General features: G+C 45.5%; 1 protein-coding gene across 9 annotated transcripts in view; it reads left to right on the top strand.

Moving 5' to 3' along the window:
* LOC119172487 (nuclear factor related to kappa-B-binding protein) overlaps window positions 1–21,094 on the top strand; it is a 608,836-nt gene that overhangs the window by 545,408 nt on the left and 42,334 nt on the right. For 7 of the 9 annotated variants that reach the window (XM_075891782.1, XM_037423606.2, XM_075891784.1 and 4 more), the window contains 2 exons: window positions 3,347–3,555; window positions 10,057–10,351. In XM_075891782.1, coding sequence (XP_075747897.1) covers window positions 3,347–3,555; window positions 10,057–10,137 — 290 coding nt within the window. In that variant the 3' untranslated portion in view covers window positions 10,138–10,351. Of the gene's footprint in view, window positions 1–3,346; window positions 3,556–10,056; window positions 10,352–21,094 lie in introns of those variants that run through there. The other 2 variants (XM_075891781.1, XM_075891785.1) reach the window with 2 other exon arrangements.

A 21,094-nucleotide genomic window follows, 5' to 3' on the forward strand; every position in this document is an offset into this window, starting at 1 on the left:
CATAACACACTGTTTAAACAAGAACGATGCACGATACTTAATGACAGGTACAAAAGAGTACAAGCTATATTCGGCGTCAACTTTTCTTGGCCCTGAAGGGAAAGCTATGGAGCCAAATCGCATGCATCCTATTGCCAGTGAAGTTAGCTCGAAAGTAGCGCCCATTATTTTCAATGTTAAATGTTCCTCCTTTATTTTCTACAAGGAGCTGTTTGAGAGAGGCCGCAGCTCTCACCATTAAGATAGTTTTATTTAATTTTTTCATTGTGGTTTCGCCTTTTTGACCACGTCAAAAAGTCCCGCCTTTTTACATGCATCTCAAAGGCTAAGCGGTGTCTGCGTCTACATGAAAGGCTTATGTTGCTCCCCCATCACTTTCCATAGCATTAAGAGACACACGCCAAAGTGGACTACTTCGCATAGAGGCCTGTGGAGAGACCAAAGTGACCTTTGTGGGCCCGGCAGGCCTCGGAAAGTCTCAAGTACCACCCATTGCCAATGGGTGGCGAAATAATATACAGCTTAAGAAGAATCATAGTAGCTCCGTACAAATCTGTTCACGGCGACGCCGAAAAATCCGCTAGAGGCACCATAGTAAGCTCAAAATTTAAAGCAAAGAAAGCCACCATTTTCGCAAAAAAGTGCTCTTTTCTATATCATTGAAGGGTAACATTTTAATTCTGCGTTGTGCGTGGTACTTCTGAGCACTAAATTAGTTTAGCGATCGCGGTGCCATGCAAGTTCTCCTGTGGATTCTCTTATCGGTGACTGTGACGAAGCTGAAAACATGCGCTGCTGTTGTTCGATGGGGCCGGCTGACGTGCTATGCACAGTTAGTTTTCATCCGATGGTTGTCGTGGTCCTCAGCATGTTGTTTTCTTGCTATATTTTTATTCGCTCCTGTTAGTCACTGCAGTTGCTGTAGTCAGTGTACTGCTTTATGGTGCCGAAGAAACTGTCATACTGGTGAAGGCATCAATTTCTGCAAGTTTCACGGCAATGACAGGTAGTTTATTTTTGCCAATACACACACATTCGTTATTTTTTGTTGGTGATCTCACCCTCAGACCTTGTTATCGCTGTCAGTGTTGTGTATTTGTGCACTACATTCATTTTCACTGATCCTGCACGTGTTCAAATGCTTGCACATCTCTCGACTTTTCCTCCGCTTTGATTTCCTTGCAAAAAACTCAACCTCCTTGTGTCCTCAGCTTTACCGCACTGTGTTGCAATGCAATAAAAAGTGTGGGTGTTAAGCTGTGCTCAGCGAAAGCAGGAGCTGTAATTCAAAGCTGCCACCGAAGCACCTCAAGCTGGTTTTCACGACTGCTTTGTATTGATAGTTCCTGCTAACGAGACACGCTTTTCTGTTCGTCCTGCCTCTCAAAATGAAGGCGTGCCGTTTGTGAACTCGCGGTAATGCTTCTAACACATAGATTTTTTTTTTGCATTGAAACATAATTGCTGGGTTGCTGTCAATAAATGTTGTTCCCCGTACTCACTCATGAATTGTGTTTACTGGTGCCAGCTGCCAATGAATGCCTTTCGGTTCCATGCAACCTTTGTACGCACAGGTACTGTGTTCTGAAGGGGGCTTTGGTGTGCTGCTGGGCATATCAACACGCTTAAATCAAGCGGGCAAAAGATAACGGGACACCCGTAGCCCTGGACGAGTCTTGGTCTCTTTCGTCCACTTCTGTTTATGAAGGATAGTCATAGAATAAAGGATCAGCTGAGGCAACCGCGTAGGCGCATAGGCACCCGGTTGGAAATAAAAAAGGTGGCCATTTTTTGTTTTTTTTTTTCCTACCTAAAAAACAAAAAAACAACAAATATTTTTTGTGATTCCTGTTTACTCAGCACCATCCCTTGGTTGCCCTCGGCAGTTCCATGTGCCACCGCTGCTTATCTTGCGTACTGTTGTCAAGGCTGCAGTTTCCCTTTTCTAATTTGGTTCTTTATTTTACGGGCCTGGCAACTAATGCAATCGTTCCAGTGAAAGCTGACGGCACACGATTCTCCCCACCAAATAATAAGCACGCACGCACGCACAAGCATCTTATCTCCCCTCTCATATGCGAGGCAAAATACGCGTGAGAGAAAAGTGCGCGCATCGGCGCATCGCAACGAGCTGGGCACCGAGCGCGGCGACTTTTTTTTCTTTCTTGAGTGTTCATACATATGGCTATGTATACATATATGGTGAATGATGGCTGCGATGGCAAAAAGCAGCCTAGACTGTTCATATAATTGCTATCGTTATAAAAAGAGGCCAGACAGGCTCTGGAATTCCTGTCAAAAGAATCTAGTAGTAAGCAAAATTTGACCCGCGCTTTTGCAGCAGCCAGCTGCGCCGTACGTCCGTTCACGTGTGTCCCAGGAAGACATACTCAAGTTGTTTTGACGGACATAGATTTTGTTAGTTGTGTTGATCCTTTGAGACTCTCACCTTAGTGGGAAACCCTACCCTCGTGTGTTGAGCCACTACAAGCCACTGTAAAACCCCAATGCTAGTGTTGGCGCATGCGATTGAGACCCCACCCCCAGCTCCTCTTGTTTTTCGCGATTTTTTTGTTTTTTTTTTGTCCTTGTGTTTTTATTTTTTGGTACCGAAAAAAATAAGGGCAAATAATTCAGCCCAAATTGAGCAGTTTCTCAGTGCAGTTGATGTTACGAGAGTAGATTATTAGTGCGCTCTCATGCAGAAAGTTTCATTATTGAGGAACTGCAGTAAAAATATGTTTAATTGTCGCGAGTTATGAAATGCATTCACTCAGAAAATATTTTGTTGCGATAAGAATTTCATTCCCTCGGCATTTGGTTACCACATGTTTCGACTGTATTATCAATTAGTACTTTTATACAATACATGACTGCCCGTCGATAGCGTCCACGTAATTGCTATCGCAATAATAAGGCTATTGCACGATTGAGCTTGGTGTTTAACAAATATGGCTCTAGACAAACATTTTACAGGTGTGTGAAACAGCACATCTGAAGGTTCTTCTCTCGGACTGGTCCAAACTCTCTCGAAAAGGCCTCTGTGGCTGCTTCAAGCCTGCTCCAAAACGTCTTTCTGGCTGCTCTAAGCCTGCTACAAAAGGCACTTTTGCCTGCTTTCAAACCCGTGTACATTGTTGCACCCCTGGGACCACCGGTTATACCTATGCATGGCTCATATTCAGCTGCAGGGGCCTTGTTTTCAAAATAAAGGTGAAAGTATTTTAGACTTAAAATGTTTAGACTTTAGAGTAATCTATACACTGATGAGCAGCCAACATGTGATCATTCCTTCATGCACACTGCTGCTGTCGTACGTCCTTTTGATATGCTCTTTGGCATGCAGCTAACCAGAGCAGTGGGCCCCTCAAGTCGAGCCCAGCGTACATGATGGGTGGTGCCACAGGGCCGCCTGCCATGGTGGTGGGTGGCCAGCCACTGAAGGGCATCAAGGTGATACCTGTGCCTCCACGTGGTGCCCGACCTTTGCTGGCACGCCTCATAGGGCCGGCAGGACTCAGGGCGGTGCAGCCTGCGTCATCGCTCATCGTCCAGGTGAGCATCTCCGTTCAACAGATCTCAAGTGCCACGGCTTCCGCTGATGCTCTAAACTTTTCCGATACTTCAAATGTAACCACTCAGAGCAGCCATCGTAACAGAGCAGCGTCTTTTTCATCGTGATGCAAGGTTCTTTGTACGTTAGTAAGAGCTTTCTAAGGCTGAGCCTCCGAGAGTCTTAACGAAGAACAAAGCCGTTTTCAACAGCAAAACCCACAATAGAATTTTAATAGAAAAGTAAAAACACGAAAATCCCACACAAAACAAAAACACTTATTGAAAAGTTCACTACAAGCGGTAAAGTGCTTAGAATGACAACTAAAGCATGAGTCAATTAATTAAAGCAAGCTATTCAGTTCGGACACGGGTGAGTGGCGAAGTAGTGCAAGATATCAGTTCAGTCTCACCAACTCGACGGCTGGGCAACGCTTAACAAACCGGTGGCTCCGGCTTTAGAAGTAGACACGGGCTGGCTGGTGGCATTGTGCGAACGCTGGCTGGCGGCGACGCGTCAAGGAGCCAGCGTCAACCTGGCCAGGCAGCTGGGTGCACAGCTCGGGCCCATAGTCCAACGACTGTAGTTCGCCTGTCGGAACCGAAGTCCGCAGGCGAGCTACAGTCAGGACCTGATGGCCATGATCCTCTCGAGCGGGAACACGACGGCAGAAGGCCCCGGCCGGTAAAGGTCTTCGAGGCTCGGGTTCGACACTCGACGGCCTATTTTCAGCGCCCGGTCCGGTGACAACCTTCCACTCACCACGTTCTTTTCGAACTCCCCTGCCGGTCTCTGACTTACGATGTTGGTTCAACTCTGGCCCACTTGTCCTGTCCTGATTGGCTACGCCGAAACTTCGTGGTTGCCGCCTATTGGTTATCTTTTAATTTGTTCACCTGGGGCCATGCGTCCCTGTGCCTGCGACGTGTTCATCCTCATTATTGTCTACGCAGTACCTCTTCATTATGTCTACGCACATCTCTTCTTTTTCGTCACGCGCACTTTAAACGTGCACTACACTTATCACAACTGGGTAGCCGCTGCCTTGCCATGATGGTCTGGTGGCTAATGTACTCGGCTGCTGACCCACAGGTCGCGGGATCAAATCCGGCTGCGGCAGCTGCATTTCCGATGGAGGCGGAAATGATGTTAGCCTGTGTGCTCAGATTTGGGTGCACGTTAAAGAACCCCAGGTAGTCTAAATTTCCAGAGCCCTTCATTACAGCGTCTCTCATAATCATATGGTTGTTTTGGGACGTTAAACCCCACACATCTATCTATCTAACTGGGTAGTCGTCAAAGGATTGCAAAGATTCTCTAATCTTCTGGCCTTTCCAACAACCCCTCTAGAGTGCAGTGGAACCCCCAACATTTTCATGTATGAGAAAAATGAAGTGGTGACCGACACTTCTCGCTGTGCACAACCAGAGTATTAATGCGGCTGCACCAGCCTGTTATCTTCAATTTTCTGGACCATCACTGTTGATTTGGAACTCTTATTGATAATACAGTAAAACCTCGCTAATTTGAACTCTGTCATTTTGAAATTTGACTTAATTTAAAGTACTTCCATGATCCTGTATTTTGCAATGCAAGTTTGAGCAGATAATTTGAAGTGGTGGTGAGAACCAGCCCAGTTAATTAGAAAACTTTGGGTACAGGACGCCAATTCCAGATTCCGTCGCAAAACGCTGGAAATGACAGCCTTTAAGAGTCACTAGGCAATGTACTGTAGTGATTCTAATAAGTGGCAGCTGAAGCACCCCAGCCTTGATACTTCCAGCATGAAAAAAAATGATTATAATCAGCTGAAATAGGCACCTGCATAAAACAGGACTTGCTTCACTGCAACACAAAGTTAACGTGTGAACCGCATTTTGTATGCTTCTCACAACGTCAGCCTATTCTTTGTGGGAATATAAAGAAATTAATTACAGACAGTCTGGCGGAATTCGCGATATATGCGAACCTCTGAGTTGCTCCACCAATTTGTGCACTTGCACTGCTGGCAAAGTTCTTTAATGCAACACCTACTTCGAAAACTCTGTGGGAAAAGAGCGGCTACTTGGGCTGGTTGGTATTGCATTTTTGAAAGAAACATACTTCCTTAGTGCACAAGGAACATTTCAGAAAGAAGATAGAGCCGAGAGATGAGACAGAGCGCACTTTTGAAGTTTCCTGATAAGGCTGCGACTACCTTTTCTTTATAGAGTGGCTTTGGAACCAGGACAAATCCTCCTTCCTTGTCGGACTGGAGTAGCTTGATGTCCGCTTTTTTAAGAGCAGACGCAACATGTGGAATTTTTGAATTCTCGAAGAGTTCTGGATTTCTGAAGTGGGCGCTCTGTCCTATCTTTCGGCTCTATCTTCCTTCTGGAAACGTTCCTTGCGCACTAAAGAAATATATTTCTTTCAAAAATCTGTGAGAATGCTTCAATGATCATGTTTTCCAGCCAGAACACATCAGAAATTTCGTCACACTGTCCATTATTAATTTTTTTTATTCTACTAGACAGAATGGGCGAATGGTTGCATCTTGGCGTGCTGACGCAGCGAGAAGCAGAAGTGTGTCACTACTGTGTTGCAGTGAAGACATCTTGTTTTTTGCAGGTATGCATTTCAGTTAACTATGACAACCATAGAAATTCCTTGAAGGTGGCAACGCCACTTTTTCAAAGGTATTCAGGAGAGGACTGGCATCGTTTTTTCTGCAAAATGGACTTCTCCTAAAGAAGAACTTCTCGCTCCTTTGAGCTAAAGACCTTGTCGTAGTTCCCTCAGCAGTTTGACCAGAAGTCCTTCAGGCTGTGCACAACGACCCGACGGCTGGGTATCTCGGTGTTTTCCGTAGGCTCGCAAGAATACAGGAAAAGTGGCCACGACTTGCTGCCGATGTCTCTTGTTACGTCAGGACATGCCGAGACTGTCAACGTCGAAATACACCGCCGACAAGACCAGCAGGCTTCCTTCAGTCGATCGAACCACGTCACCGATCGTTCCAGCACATCGGTGTGGATCTACCGGGATCGTTTTCTATGCTGGAATAAATGGATCGTTGTTGCCACCGACTACTTCAACCGCTACGCCGAAACAAAGGCCCTGCCTAGAGGCAGTGCAGCCGAGGTAGCGAAGTTGTTTGTTGAAGACATCGTCTTGCATCATGGAGCGCCACAGGTACTCATCAGTGACAGATGTACGGCCGTCACTGCTGAGTTTACTCAGGCGATCTTGGCATACAGCCAGAAAAGCCGCCGCTAGACTACAACGTACCACCCACAAACCAAGGGCCTCACTGAGCGGCTAAAAAAGACATTGATTTGATTGATATGTGGTGTTTAACGTTCCAAAACCACCATATGATTGTGAGAGACGCCGTAATTGAGGGCTCCGGAAATTTCAACCACCTGAGGTTCTTTGCACACGGGCCTACAACATTTCCGCCTCCATTGGAAATGCAGCCGCCACAGCCGGGATTCGATCCCGTGACCTGCAAGTTAGCAGCCGAGTACCTTAGCCACTAGACCACCGCGGCGGGGCGGCTAAACAAGACAATCGCCGACATGTCGGCCATGTACGCCATTGTCGAACACAGGACGTGGCACACCATCCTTCTAGACATCACCTTCGCATACAACACGACAGTACAGGATACGATGCAGATATCGCCATACATGTTAGTCTATAGAAAGAACCCAGCGACGACACTGGATGTCATGTTACAATCAATCACCTTCGCATACAACACGACAGTACAGGATACGATGCAGATATCGCCATACATGTTAGTCTATAGAAAGAACCCAGCGACGACACTGGATGTCATGTTACCAAACATCACTGACGAAAAAAACCTTGACGTGACTGTCTACCATCAGCGCACCGAAGAAGCTCGACAACTCGCCCGCCTCCGCATGAAGAACCAACAGATGACCGACAGCCGCCGTTGGAATCTTCGACGACACTTCGTAGAATACCAACCTGGCGACCGCGTTTGGGTACGGACGCGTCAACGTGGCCTCAGTGAAAAATTTCTGCTACGGTACTTCGGACCGTACCGGGTAATTTGATGTGTCGGTACACTCGGCTATGACGTTGTCCCCGACAGCATCACGAACTCTCAATGGTGGCGTGCGTGACCGGAAGTAGTTCATGTCATGCACCTCAAGCCGTTTCATGCACGTTAATGAACTTAAGAATCGTGTTCTTTGTTGTTTCTTTATTATGGTACTTTATTGCTTCTCTGTTATGGTACTTTATTGTTTGTACTTATATAATACAGTAAAAGCTTGTTAATTCGACACCCGTTAATTCGGATAATTCGGACGGCTCTATTGGTCCCGGCCAAAGTGCATTATAATCTATGGGACCAAACCTTCGTTATTTCGTCGGAATTCGGCTCCACATCATTTAATTCGGACAAATGCTGATGGCTGCTGCTACACAAAAGTGTGATAAAGCAGCGCTGGCGCCACTGGAGTGAAACCGACACCTGAGTGGCATCGCCATCATCATCAACTAGTGGGGGCGATCGCAGTGCCACCGAACGTCGGCATCTTCTTTCTTCTCCACTCAGCACCTCCGACGCCATTTCCCCTTGTGTTGTCGTGTCGGAACGATCTCTTCTTGCGGAGTTCTCTTTTTCTTCTATTGTGATCGTATTTGCATGCCACCACCATCGTGCGCTACAGTGATGGCAACGCCGAAAAAGCGGCAGAACTACGACGCGAAGAACTTGGCGACTAAAGTGGAAATTTTGGAAGCACTGAAGAACGGCGAATTGTGACAGCAGGTTATGACCAAGTACAACGTGAAGCGGAGCACGTTGGGATTGTACGTGAAAAATGAACAACAGATTCGACAAGCCTTCGAAAGCGAGAAGTTTCATGCCTCTAGAAAGTGGTTGCGAACCGCAGCTGATCCCCAGCTCGAAGAAGCTTTGCTCCGGTGGATTACTGACTGTCGCAACGCGCATCTGCCTTTGAGCGGACCTCTCATCATGGCGCAAGGTGAGAAGTACGCTGCAATGATGAACATTGAATCGTTCAAAGCGTCAGAAGGGTGGTTTGCGAGGTTTCGAGAGAGACACGAACTTGTCTTCAGGAGTGTGTGCGGCGAAAAGGCCAGTGTTGACGAAAGCATGACCACTGAGTGGAGAAATGTGAAGCTGCTAGAGCACATCGCCACATATGAACCACGTGACGTGTTCAATGCAGATGAAACTGCTCTATTTTTCAGAGCTCTGCCCGACAAGACGATGACTTTCAAAGGGGACGCGTGCATTGGTGGCAAGAAGTGCAAGCAAAGGATAACTGTGCTTTTCGCCGCCAATATGACTGGCACGGAGCGCTTGCCACTATCTGTCGTCGAGAAGGCGCTTAAGCCACGTTGTTTTAAGAACGTCAAAAGCCTTCCTGTCGAGTACACAGCGAACAGGAAGGCATGGATGACATCGGACATTTTTCGCGGCTGGCAGCAGCAGTTGGACCGGCACTTCACGTCGAAGGACCGCAAGATAATTATGGTTGTTGACAACTGCAGTGCCCATAACTGTACAGTCGAACTGAAGAGCATCAAAGTAGTTTTTTTTTTGCCGCCCAACACTACGTCTGCTCTTCAGCCGATGGACCAGGGTATCATTGACTACGTGAAGTCGAAGTACCGCAAGCACCTGCTAGAGCGAATGATCCTATGCTCAGAAGCTGGAAAGTTGTATCAAGTGGACTTACTCGGCGCAGTGCACATCATCGCCCACGTGTGGAAAAACACTCTGCCGCAAGTCATCGCCAACTGTTTTTGGCACAGCGGTTTTGTGAGGCCCGAGCATGCAGCAGTAGCTGTCGATGGCATCGAGGAGGTGTCAGCCGAGTCCACCGACGATGACTGCACGACTTTCGGTGCTGTCCTTTCCACAGATGTGACCTTTCAGGACTACATCGCGATTGATCATGGTGTCGCCACGAGTGGTCTCCTGACCAATCAAGAGATTATTAATGATGTCACGGGCGCCCATGAAGACCACGATTCCGACGAAGAATCATGCGAGGAGATACAGCCGCGACCTCATCGCACCTCACGGGAAGTCGCGAAGGCGCTGTTAATATTAGAGGACGCTTGCCTGAACACTCCCGACAGCTTGCGTGCTGTTGGCCATTTGGAACAGTTAAGAAAAATTGTGATGTCAGCCGGAATCTGCGCGAAAATGCAGACTACAATTACAAAATACTTCAACAAATAAAGGTATGCTTTTGCAGCTTGATTTTAAATGTTGTTTTCCCTGTTCATTCGTTAATTTGGCATTCGGTTAATTTGGATAGTCTTTTCCTGTCTCGTGAAATCCGAATTACCGAACTTTTACTGTATTGTGTTTGTTGCTTGCTTTATTGTTGTTAGTTTTAGTGTTCTTTCCCCAATGTTCAGTTTTAAACATCAGGATGACGCTTATTGAGAGAGGGGCAATTTCAAGCGCGTTTCTTATTTAAACTTATGTTTCATTCGGTTTTCAGCCACAAAGCCTGTCTGGAGTGCTTACCGCAAGCTGCGCCTCGTTCCAGAAAGTTCACGATTATAGTAGATTCTTTAGTTGAGATTGTGCTCACTTCGTGAAACATTGCAGATTATTCTGGAACCTACGTCTCTGCTAGCGATAACGCTAGAATGTTCTATGGCAAGTGTATAAATGCCGACACGCTTCACTGCTTGTCAGTTGATCGACGGCCAACGCTCTGCTCGCCGCTATCAGTAATCTGACTTTCTTTTTTCTTGGCCACAAGTTCGGCTGAATAAACAGTTTTATCTTCACCCTGCTGTCTGCTCCCTTCATCGACGTCACGACATCACCACACCGGAACAATATTATAGCCTCGCTAACAATACCTTCTCGCCATCGCTTCTTCCCCTACTCCACTTGAAAGTCATCAATAATCCTTATGGAGGTGATCACGATCTTGTAGTTGTCAGCTCACCAGTACCAAATGAATGCCCTCCACACGTTCCCAAATCGCTCATAGAAAAAGCTGATTGAGACCAGTTTTACAAGGTTGCTAGCTTAATTTGGACTGACATGTGCAGTTCTAGCTTAGAGTCAGTTGTACAATACCTTACTACTTTTTTTATCAAAGCTGCAGCTAAATGCAATCCGCAAACATCTGGACTGGCCGGAAAACGACGCTTTCCTTGGTGAAACAGTGAGTGATGCAATGTGCGTAAACAACAAAACAAAGCACGGTGGCTGCTTCGTGACTCACTGACTGCTGAGAATCTTGTCAATTTTAAAAACATCAAGTCGCAAGGCAGGAGAATGCTTTGACAGGCTCGGAGGGAGAGCTGGCAGTGGTTTTTATCTGGAATCAACTCGTATACACATAAGGCAAGGGTCTGGAGTATGGTTAGCAGGGTAGTAGGACGAGAGGCACATCCACTTTCTTTAGAAAAAACACAGGGCAACGGTTTAGAAGAACAAGCGAACTCTTTCAGCGCGCACTTTGAAGAGGTCTCCAGCTCATCCCATTTCAGTGCAGCATTCCAACGATACAAAGCAAGAACATAAAAACAGAAAGGGGAATGCAAATTCACAAACAATGAGGCAAGCAATGAACCTTTCATCTTGGCTGAGCGTCGTTAAATTGCTGTAATGAAACCACCCTAAGCTCCATCGGTATGTGACACTAAATGCTCAAACACTTGTCTCCTGAAACCCAGAAAGCTCTCTTTTCTTTGTATAATGCTGTTTGGTTTTCCGGTGAAGTCCCTTCAACCTAGAAAGACGCAGTCATTATTCCGATTCTTAAACAGGGCAAGGACCCATCTTCAGCATCAAACTACAGGCTGTGCACACAAGTGCACTTGACGAGTTGCCTTTTCAAGGTTTTTGTAAAATGGTAAACAGACGACCGATGCATTTTCTTGAAATAAATAGGCTGCTTGGCCCATGCCAGTGAGGGTTTCGAGAGGCTAAGTCCACTACTTACCACCTTATCCGTATTGAGGCAGAATTTTCTGATGCTTTCATTCATAAACAATCTTTTCTCTCTGTGTTGCTCAATATGGAGAAGATCTATGACACTACATGGCACTTTGCAATACTTCGAGACTTGTCACATTTAGGTGTGCGAATAGAATGTTCGCAATAATAGAAAGCTACCTGTCCTACGGACATTCAGTGTCCGAGTTGGCACTGTCTTATCTCGAAGAGTTGTCCAAGAAACAGGGGTGTTACAAGGAGGTTTATTGAGTTGCACACTTTTCATGGTCAAAATTAATTTGTAGCACTTATCTCTTCCACTCAATATTTTTTACTGCACATATGTCGATGATATACAGGTTGGTTTCAAATCATGCAACCTATGTTCAAACGTCAGGTTCGACTAGGTTTGAACAAGGTGTCTCAATGGGCAGATGAGAGTGGTTTTAAACTCAACACGCAAAAGAGCACTTGCGTCTTGTTCTGCCGAAAGAGGGGCCTCCATCCCTACTCTGACATTGACCTGCATGGTCAACATCTGTCTGTGAAGACCGAGCAGATGTTCTGAGCCTAATATTAGACACAAGTCTAACCTGCATCTCATACATCAACTTTTTAAAAGACAAGGGCTTAAAAACCATGAATATTTTGAAGTGGTGTCAAGCACTACGTGGGGTAGTGACAGGAAATGGCTGATGAATCTATAAAAAAGCCTTCTATGCACGCGCCTAGATCGCGGTGCTATAATCTATCAGTCTGGGACACCATCAGCCTTGAAGATGCTCGACCCTGTCCACCATCTAGGCATTCGCCTTTCTACGGGTGCTTTTCGAACTAGCCCTGTAGAAAGCCTGTACGCAGAATCAAATGAATAGTCGCTCAATTCTTTCATATACTATCTTTGTTACATACTGTCTTTTACATACTATCTCAGGGTGAATGAACACAGAGGAGTAACATACCATTCACTGCACAATTAATTATCTGTCCAATTCTACCTTGTTCCACAACCATCCTTTGCTGAGGAAACAGCTGTCCCACTTGTAGAACACTATTTGATGGCTCTAGCAGTATATCTATCACTGTGAAAGTGGTAAGTTATAGACTGTGATCTATCTTTCATGGAAGTCACGAAACACACACCTACTGCACATATCCGCACGCACTTCCTCGAACTCCAACACAAGTGCACTTGCCCAGAATTTTTCACAGATAACATAACTTCATTTTCCTTATATTAGATAAGGGGTGGGTTAACATATATATAAAAAAATTTTAGTGCCACAAATCTTTTATTTTGAAAAATGGGCACATAGTCGATCAAAATATTATGATGGGCATTCAGTGGTGACGACATCCGATGCTGCTAAGATTTCTGATGCGTTCAACACCCACTTTGAATCCGTTTTTTCCAAAGATAATGGTAGCATACCCTTATTTGACAAATTCCAGACATTACCTCCGATTGAAGATTTGGAAATAACAGAAAGTGGAATATTTAACCTCTTGCTTAATTTAGATGTGAAAAAGTCATATGGACCCGATAATATACCTAATGCATTCCTTAAACGATACGCTGAGTGGTCATCTAAATTTTTGTTAATTATTTACCGTACATCCCTTTCGACGGGTACTTTGCCTGATGACTGGAGAATTTCCAAGATAAAACCACTGTTTAAAAATGGCGATAAGCAGCTTATTTCTAACTATCGACCTATAGCTTTAACATGCACGTGTTGTAAAATTCTCGAGCATCTTATTCATAAGCATATTACGCTTTTCTTGGAAAATTACTCAATATTAACACCAATGCAACATGGGTTCCGTCACGGCTTTTCTACTGTAACTCAACTGGTTGAAATGACACATGACTTCGCCGCAGCTATTAATGAGAGAAAACAGATAGACGTAATTTTTTTAGATTTTGCTAAAGCATTTGACAAGATTTCCCATTCTAAATTGCTCATTAAACTGAACACATTATTAAAAAACAGGAAACTGTGTAGCTGGATTAAATCGTATCTAACATCCCGGCAGCAATACGTTGTTTTTAAAGACACTCCATCAAACATGTTACCTGTTGGCTCAGGGGTTCCCCAGGGCTCCGTGCTTGGCCCGTTGTTGTTTTTGGTGTTCATAAATGATATTGTTGATAATTGCAGGGTTAAAATACGATTATATGCAGATGATTGTGCGTTGTATTCACTTATTCACACAGTTGAAGACCAAGTTAAGCTTAACACAGAAATTGAGAAACTCATGAAGTGGTGTAATTCTTGGCAAATGTGTGTAAACTATCAAAAAAGTGTGGCCATGTCGATAACAAATAAGAGGTGTCCCCTTGTTTACAATTATACAGCTGATGGAAACATCCTAAATCGAGTAACAGAGTACAAGTATCTAGGCTTGCATATATGTAGCAACCTCCACTGGGATCGACATATCGACTACATATCTAATAATGCAATGATGAAATTACATTTTTTGAGACGTTCTCTTCGCTATTCATCATACGACACTAAAATTCTGGCGTACAAATCTCTTATCCAACCCATTTTGGATTATGGAAACATTATCTGGGATCCTTACACCAATGTCAATATCCATAAACTAGATAGAATCCAAAACAAGGCTGTCCGATTTATTTTCAAGAAATACGGCCCAACATCAGTCTCTGAATTAGTTGCCAAAGCGGGATTCAAACGGACTTCAGAAAGAAATAGAATTTCTCGTTTGTTGTTCTTCTTTAAGATAGTTAATGGTCGAATAAATAGTAACACAGGTGAATATTTAAAGTTCTCTTCCGGTTACTCTACCAGACAACGTCATAAACACACTGTCGTTCCTTTCCAGCCCAATAATAATACTTTCAAGTATTCCTTTTTTCCGCGCACTGCCAAAGAATGGAATGAGCTTGACAGCAAAATTATTGAAACAGACAGTATCGAGGCATTTGAAAAATTTATATCAGACTAGTGTTTTTTTTTTTTTTTCTTCGTGAAACATTTTTTATGTTGTTTGAAGTGCTTTGTTCTGTGTTGACTGCAGTATTGTACTGTTGATTTTGTTGTACTATGTACACCCACTCTGCTATGGCCCCATGTTGGGGCTAGCAGTATTGCTAAATAAATAAATAAATAATTAATTAGAAGGTCATTCTAGTCTTTTGCTGTCCATACAAAGAAGGACATAGAAAAAGTGGCCGTCTTAATCCGGGCACTTTAATTAAATGACAAGTGCGCTGAGATATGCAGGCCGGTGGAAAGATGTATGGATGACGAAGCGTGCTGTGAAAAAAAAAAAACTTATGAAAAAGGCTGAGACTAGAGTAGTGACGGCGCATGTCAAGGCTTTAAATAACTGATTTTTTTTTTTTAGAACTGATACACTGGTATTTCGTCTAGACTTGAAGAAGGAAGGACAGAAACTGATACGCAAGAAGCCAATCAATGAGCTACCACTGAGAGGGAAAATACAGGAATTCAGAGTCTCTTCAGAACAGGTACTCGGCTCTTATCGAGGAAACCAGCTTTAGCGTTGACGCAATAAATGATAATCTGACGAGAATCATTACGAAGTGTGCAGTGGAAGTTAGAGGTACTAAGACTGGCAAACTGTCCCAGTAGACCAAGAACCTCATTAAGAAGGGTCAAAGCATGAAAGCCTGAAATACAACAGACGAAATAGAATTGGCAGAGCTTTCGAAGCTGATTAGTAAGCATACGGTATCCAATGTAGGAAGGTATAACGTGGAGAAAATCGAACACGCTCTCAAGACAGGAGGAAGCGTCAAAACAGTGAAGAGGAAACTTGGGATAGGCAAAAACCAGATGTATGCACTAAGGGACAGGTAAGGCGAAGTAACTACCAATATGGATAGGATGGTGCACCTTCGCGGTGCACCAGGCGCCACGTCTCCAAGGCGACGAAGCCTTATGTTAGGGTGCCACGACGTCCGAAAGCTTCGGCTACTGGTGGCGGCCATTCTTCTCGGCGCCCATCAAATGAAGAGGAAGTGATGAATGCCTCCGAACAGCAAGATAATCCCGTGTTTCGTGGACCCGAGGAGGACTGTGACGGCCCCTCGACGACACCTAACGCCGACGACGAGTGTGTTACTTCGAAGAAGGCTTGAACTGATAATTAAGAGGATTACAGCAATGCAACAATCATCGACTCCGCGGAAATGAAGTGTGATGTAGAAACAGAAGACAGGCCTTTCACAACAGTCACGTTCAAGAAAGCCCGACCAGCAGGGATACTCGTAATTTTCAAGCTGACAGACCCTAGCGCTTCGTTCTGGAAAGTCAATCCGAACAAACTGGCCAGTGAAGTAGTATCTGCTGCTAAAGAGAAAGTGGAGTCGTTGCGTTTCAACAGAGATGACAACTTCTCCGTACGTGTCTCCACAGTTACTGCATCTTCCAGACTTCTTGAGGTAACACATGTTGCTGGCACCGTATATACCGCAGTCGTATGTGAGGAACCTAGGAAAGATTACACAAGTACCAGTGCAATACAGTGAAGATCAACTGCTTGAATATTTAAGAGACAGCGGTGTAATCTCAGTCAGGAGACAGACTGAATGGCTCCGTCGTGAAGATGGTTCAGCAGAGCCATATTTACTTGGCTGTGTAATTTTTGAGCTCTCCCCCGACAAGCCACTGCCACCTCGTATTCTCCTATGCTTCACAAGTCATCCGGTGGAAGAGTACCTACAGCCCGCAACACGATCTTACAAGTGTCAACGATCAGGACATGTTGCCAAATCGTGCCATGGACAACTTTGCTGCAAAATGTATGCAGGAGCACATGATTACAAAGAATGTACATCGAGGAATCATCCCAAATGTGCCACTTGCAGGGGAGATCACGTAGCGTCATATGCTGGTTGTCCGAAACACCAGGCAGCTACTCGACTAAAGTGACAAGAAATTTTGCATGAAAGAGCTCCAAAAAAAGGGATCGCCTTGTCCGAATCCTGAAACTGTGCATCCACTCCCTGTGACTTCAAAATCACAAAAGAGTACATCACCACTGTCGTATGCGGCCGTAGCCAAGGGTGCTTCAGCTCAGACAAAGAAAAGTACAGCCAAAACGGACCGTAGAGGACGATCACTAAGCGTTCAAAGGCAGACAAGCGACAGCAGGACACCGAAACCGTCAGCACCTCAGGATAACCAAGCGTCTACACCTTTCACCTCGCCAAAGCCAAAGGCACAACAGCAACGTGCACCGAAAACAAGTGACGTGGATATAGTTATGTCGATGCTCTTCCTTGCTTTGAAGGCAATCCTACGTGTATTTCCACAGGCCAATGACCTACCAGAGGTGAGCACAGTCCTTTCATTAGAGCCTCTAGCAGTACAACAAAAAATTGTTGTATAGCAAAATGGCTCTACAAATGAACAACTGTTTCCGCAACACAGCTGTGTTTCAGTGGAATGCCAATGGCCTTAGGTCCTAAAGCGCTGACTTTAGGAAGCTGGTTGCTCAGTATAGCTTCCCCGTTCTGTGTCTAAATCAAACCAACGTTGGCCCTGACTTTTGAATTTCTAACTATGTCACATATGCATCAAGAAGAAATCCAGGCTCAAGCAGGGCACTGTTACGCGTACGGCGTGACATACCCTCTTTTGTTTTATCCTCGTCGGACTCGGACGTGCCAGAATTTGTAGGGTGCAAAATTCAATTCCAGAAACTTACCATCACCGTAATTTGTGTATATTTGCAATCATCGACACGCATCTCCGAATCATCTCAGGTTCATTTATTAGGTAGAGCCCAGGGATCTACCCTCATCTGTGGAGATTTCAATGCGCACAATACCACGTAGGGCAGTACTCATACCGATTCACGTGGGAGGACACTCGAAAAAGCAATTGATCGATGTGGTCTTGTCGTACTGAATGATGGATCAGTAACGTTTTTAAGAGGTAATAATTATGCCAGCTGTCTAGATTTGGCTATAGCCTCTCCTGACATTGCACGAGATATGAACTGGTGTACAGACCTCGAAACACGAGGGAGTGATCATTACCCAGTTTTAATGCAACACCCAAGAATGCAAGTGCAAACGACCACATTGATTTCAAAGCTAACTGACTGGAAACTATTTCGTGAACATACTGGACGTGACTTGATGGGAGTCAATGAATTGGATACATTTATGTCCTGCATTAAAAGCAGTTACTCCCGTGTGACAAGGTTTACAGCTGTCCCAGCAGGCCACTCCGGTGTAGATGCAGACTATGAGCGCCTACGAGCTATTAGAAGGCGAGCAGAACGTCGCTATCCCCGCACTGGGAGGCTTGAAGATTATAAGAAGAGTCAGGACACTCACATCCAATCTAACCGACACATGCAAAAGTTAGGTCGGAAAAAATGGCATGATTTCTGCAATTCATTGACCCCATTTACTCCACTTCCGAAAATCTGGCAAACAATCACTGCTCTAAGTCATCCAGTATCCCAGCAAAACCCATTCAGAGCATTGGCCATATCTTTTAGATTATCGGAACGTGATGTTTCTAATAAGTTTTGCACAATGCTGACTGGAACTGGGCAATTGGTTCACAACACTACTGCACTGCCTAGTTCTGTAGAGCAGCAAATCCAAGATGCATACACTTTATCACATGCTCAACTGGACAACACGTATTCTCTACTAGAGTTGCGTACTGCTCTATCACTAACCCGCGTAAGAACGGCAACCGGTCCCGACAACGTATCGTACAGTGCTCTGAAAAATCTAGGACCCAATGGCATGCCAGTTCTTCTACGGATATATAACGACATGTAGACGAAGGCGTACGTTCTAATGTGTTGGAAGGTCTTGAGAATCGTCCCACTACTGAAGCCCGGTAAATCACCGCTTTCACTTGACTCATTCCGACCAGTCAGCCTCACTAGCTGTGTATCTAAAGTTATGGAAAAAATGGTTGACAGAAGATTAAAGTGGTGGATTGAAGCTAACAACTCTCTTGCAGAACAGATGACTGGCTTCAGACGACGGCAATGCACCATGGACTGCGTCTTCAACCTTGTTACATTTGTAGAACATGAGACGAGCTGTGGTAACATGGCTTGTGGGGTGTTCATAGATATTATGGAGGCGTTCGACTTTTTGAGCCACCTTTCTGTGCTTTACGAACTTACCTCACAAAGGGTTCGTGGTAGTATCCTTCAATGGATCGCCAACTTCCTGCGCAACAAACGAATATACATATCAAACAATAAGTGAGACAGCGATCGCTTTAACATGAGCAACATTCCTTGGTGTACTCCAAGGAAGTGTTCTAAGTCCGCTTCTTTTCAATGCTGCAATGGCAGGTCTTCCAGAAGTACTGCCCAAAGCCTTGAACATATGCATGTATGCAGACGACATATGCATATGGACATCTCACAAATCACTGGAAGTGATCGAACATCGGCTTCAACAAGGACTAGACGCAATAAGTGATTACCTCAAAGAGCGAGGCATGCAGATTTCTCACGCCAAATCTGTAGTTCTGCCACTGACGAGAAAAAGAGTGAAAAACGTGAAGCTTTTTGTGGATGGCCAGAAAATTGAAATCGCACAAAAGCATCGCTTCCTTGGCGTTACCTTAGATAGCCAACTCAAACGAATCAGCATATTGCTGATCTAGAAAATCAAGTGAACAGCACCATAAATGTTATACGTTGCATCGCGGGAACAAAATGGGGCGGTACATCAACGTCTCTCCTCCACGTCCATTGTGCACTAATTCGACAGAAAATTGCCTACTCTGCACCAGTTCTCCGCAACATCTCCCAGACGTCGCTACACCGACTTCAGCTGTTACAAGCACGAAGCTTGCGCATATGTCTGGTGGTTCCACAGGCAACATCAAGTTCTTTGACACTGGCAGAGGCAAGAGAACCCAACTTTATAGTAATTAGAAATGTTGAGACATGTCGGCACCTATTTTGTCTAGTCACGCAACACCCTTCCCATCCGCTCATATCCAACATCGGGAACCGTGCTGGAGCGCAAATACACCATGTGTACCAACAGTACATTTCCCGGCTTCCTGTGTCAACACATTGGCCACTGGGCCAAAACTACCCTCCATGGCTGCTTGAGCTAACGTCAATAGAAGGACTTCGCAGCAAACATGAAGTGCCAACTGTTGCCACTCAGCAGTTGGCATCACATCATCTATTTGACAGGTACCAAGGATACACTCACGTGTACAATGACGGCTCCGTCACCAAAGGGACAGCGACATCAGCATTCATAATTCCGGAATTGCACGAATAATATTGTCACAGGTAATGGGTATGAGCCATCAACTGTAGGTGGAATCACTTGGAAGTGAAGAAAGAAGAGGGCTTTTGCTTCCTGGTCTGAGGGCGAGCAAGATGTCGATTGTCGCTGTCTGTTACTACGTTTGCGGCACTGGTGGAGGTGCGGGGTAAATGCGCCTCGGCTGCAGATTTTCAGCCGACACACCGAGCCACTTGGAGACAGCTACAGCTCCCACGGCAAGAAGCAGTCGCCGCCTGCGAGGACTATCTCCCGAATACGGTCCCCTCTCTCAAGACGAGATGGCAACTTCAACTTCCAACCAGGCGAGTCAAACCAACGACGCCTATTCTTTTCTCCCGCATGTTTTTCATGCGCCGCAAACACCACACTCATTTTATGGAGACATTTATGAAGATGTTGATGACTGGCTTGACCATTTCGATCGAGTTGCCAACATCAACGAATGGGATGAAGCTCGCAAGCTGCGGAGAGTTTACTTTGCGTTAGAAGACTATGCCAAAACGTGGTATGAGAATCATGAGCGTTCCTTAGCGACGTGGCAAGAGTTCAGCCGACAGTTTCGTGATGCGTACCGCAGCACTGAAAAGAAAGAGAGAGCGGAGCAGGCTATCTCGTCTCGGAACCAACGACCCAACGAGAGAGTTTCGATGTTTGTCGAGGACATGCTTCGACTCTTCGAGCGTGCTGACCCTGCAATGTCTGAGGAAAAGAAGGTGCGGCATTTAATGTGTGGGGTAAAAGAGCAGCTCTTTTCCGGACTCGTGCGCAATCAACCGACGACTGTGGCTGAGTTCATAAATGAGGCAACCACAATGGAGCGTACTCTCCAGTATCGGTCATCACAGTATGAACGCCACGACGTGACCCCTGCTGCATGCTCTATCCGGGCTGACAGTGAGAGGCATGCCCTCGCAGAGTTCATAAGAAGCGTCGTGCGGGACGAGCTGCGCAAACTCCAAGCAGCGGGAAGCCAACCACCCATAAGTGCTCTCGCAGACTTAATCCGAAATGAGATCCGACAGGTGGTCACCCCACTCGCGCCAACAAGGCCTGAGGCCCCTGTGCTGACTTATGCGGTGGCTCTGCGATCTCCTGCACCACATGGCCCTGATCCCACCATGGGGACAATGGATCAGGCTAGCCATCGATTCCAGGGCACCTCTTCGACTCCGCCACCGGCCTCAAGGTTTCCAAGTGCACCAACTTATCGTCCGTCTGAATCGCGGCAGAATGCCACAAAGGCCAGCGTGTGGCGTACGTCAGAAAGCCGTCCACACTGCTACCACTG

Source organism: Rhipicephalus microplus, chromosome 4, assembly GCF_043290135.1.
Source record: "Rhipicephalus microplus isolate Deutch F79 chromosome 4, USDA_Rmic, whole genome shotgun sequence".
Lineage (NCBI taxonomy): Eukaryota > Metazoa > Arthropoda > Arachnida > Ixodida > Ixodidae > Rhipicephalus > Rhipicephalus microplus.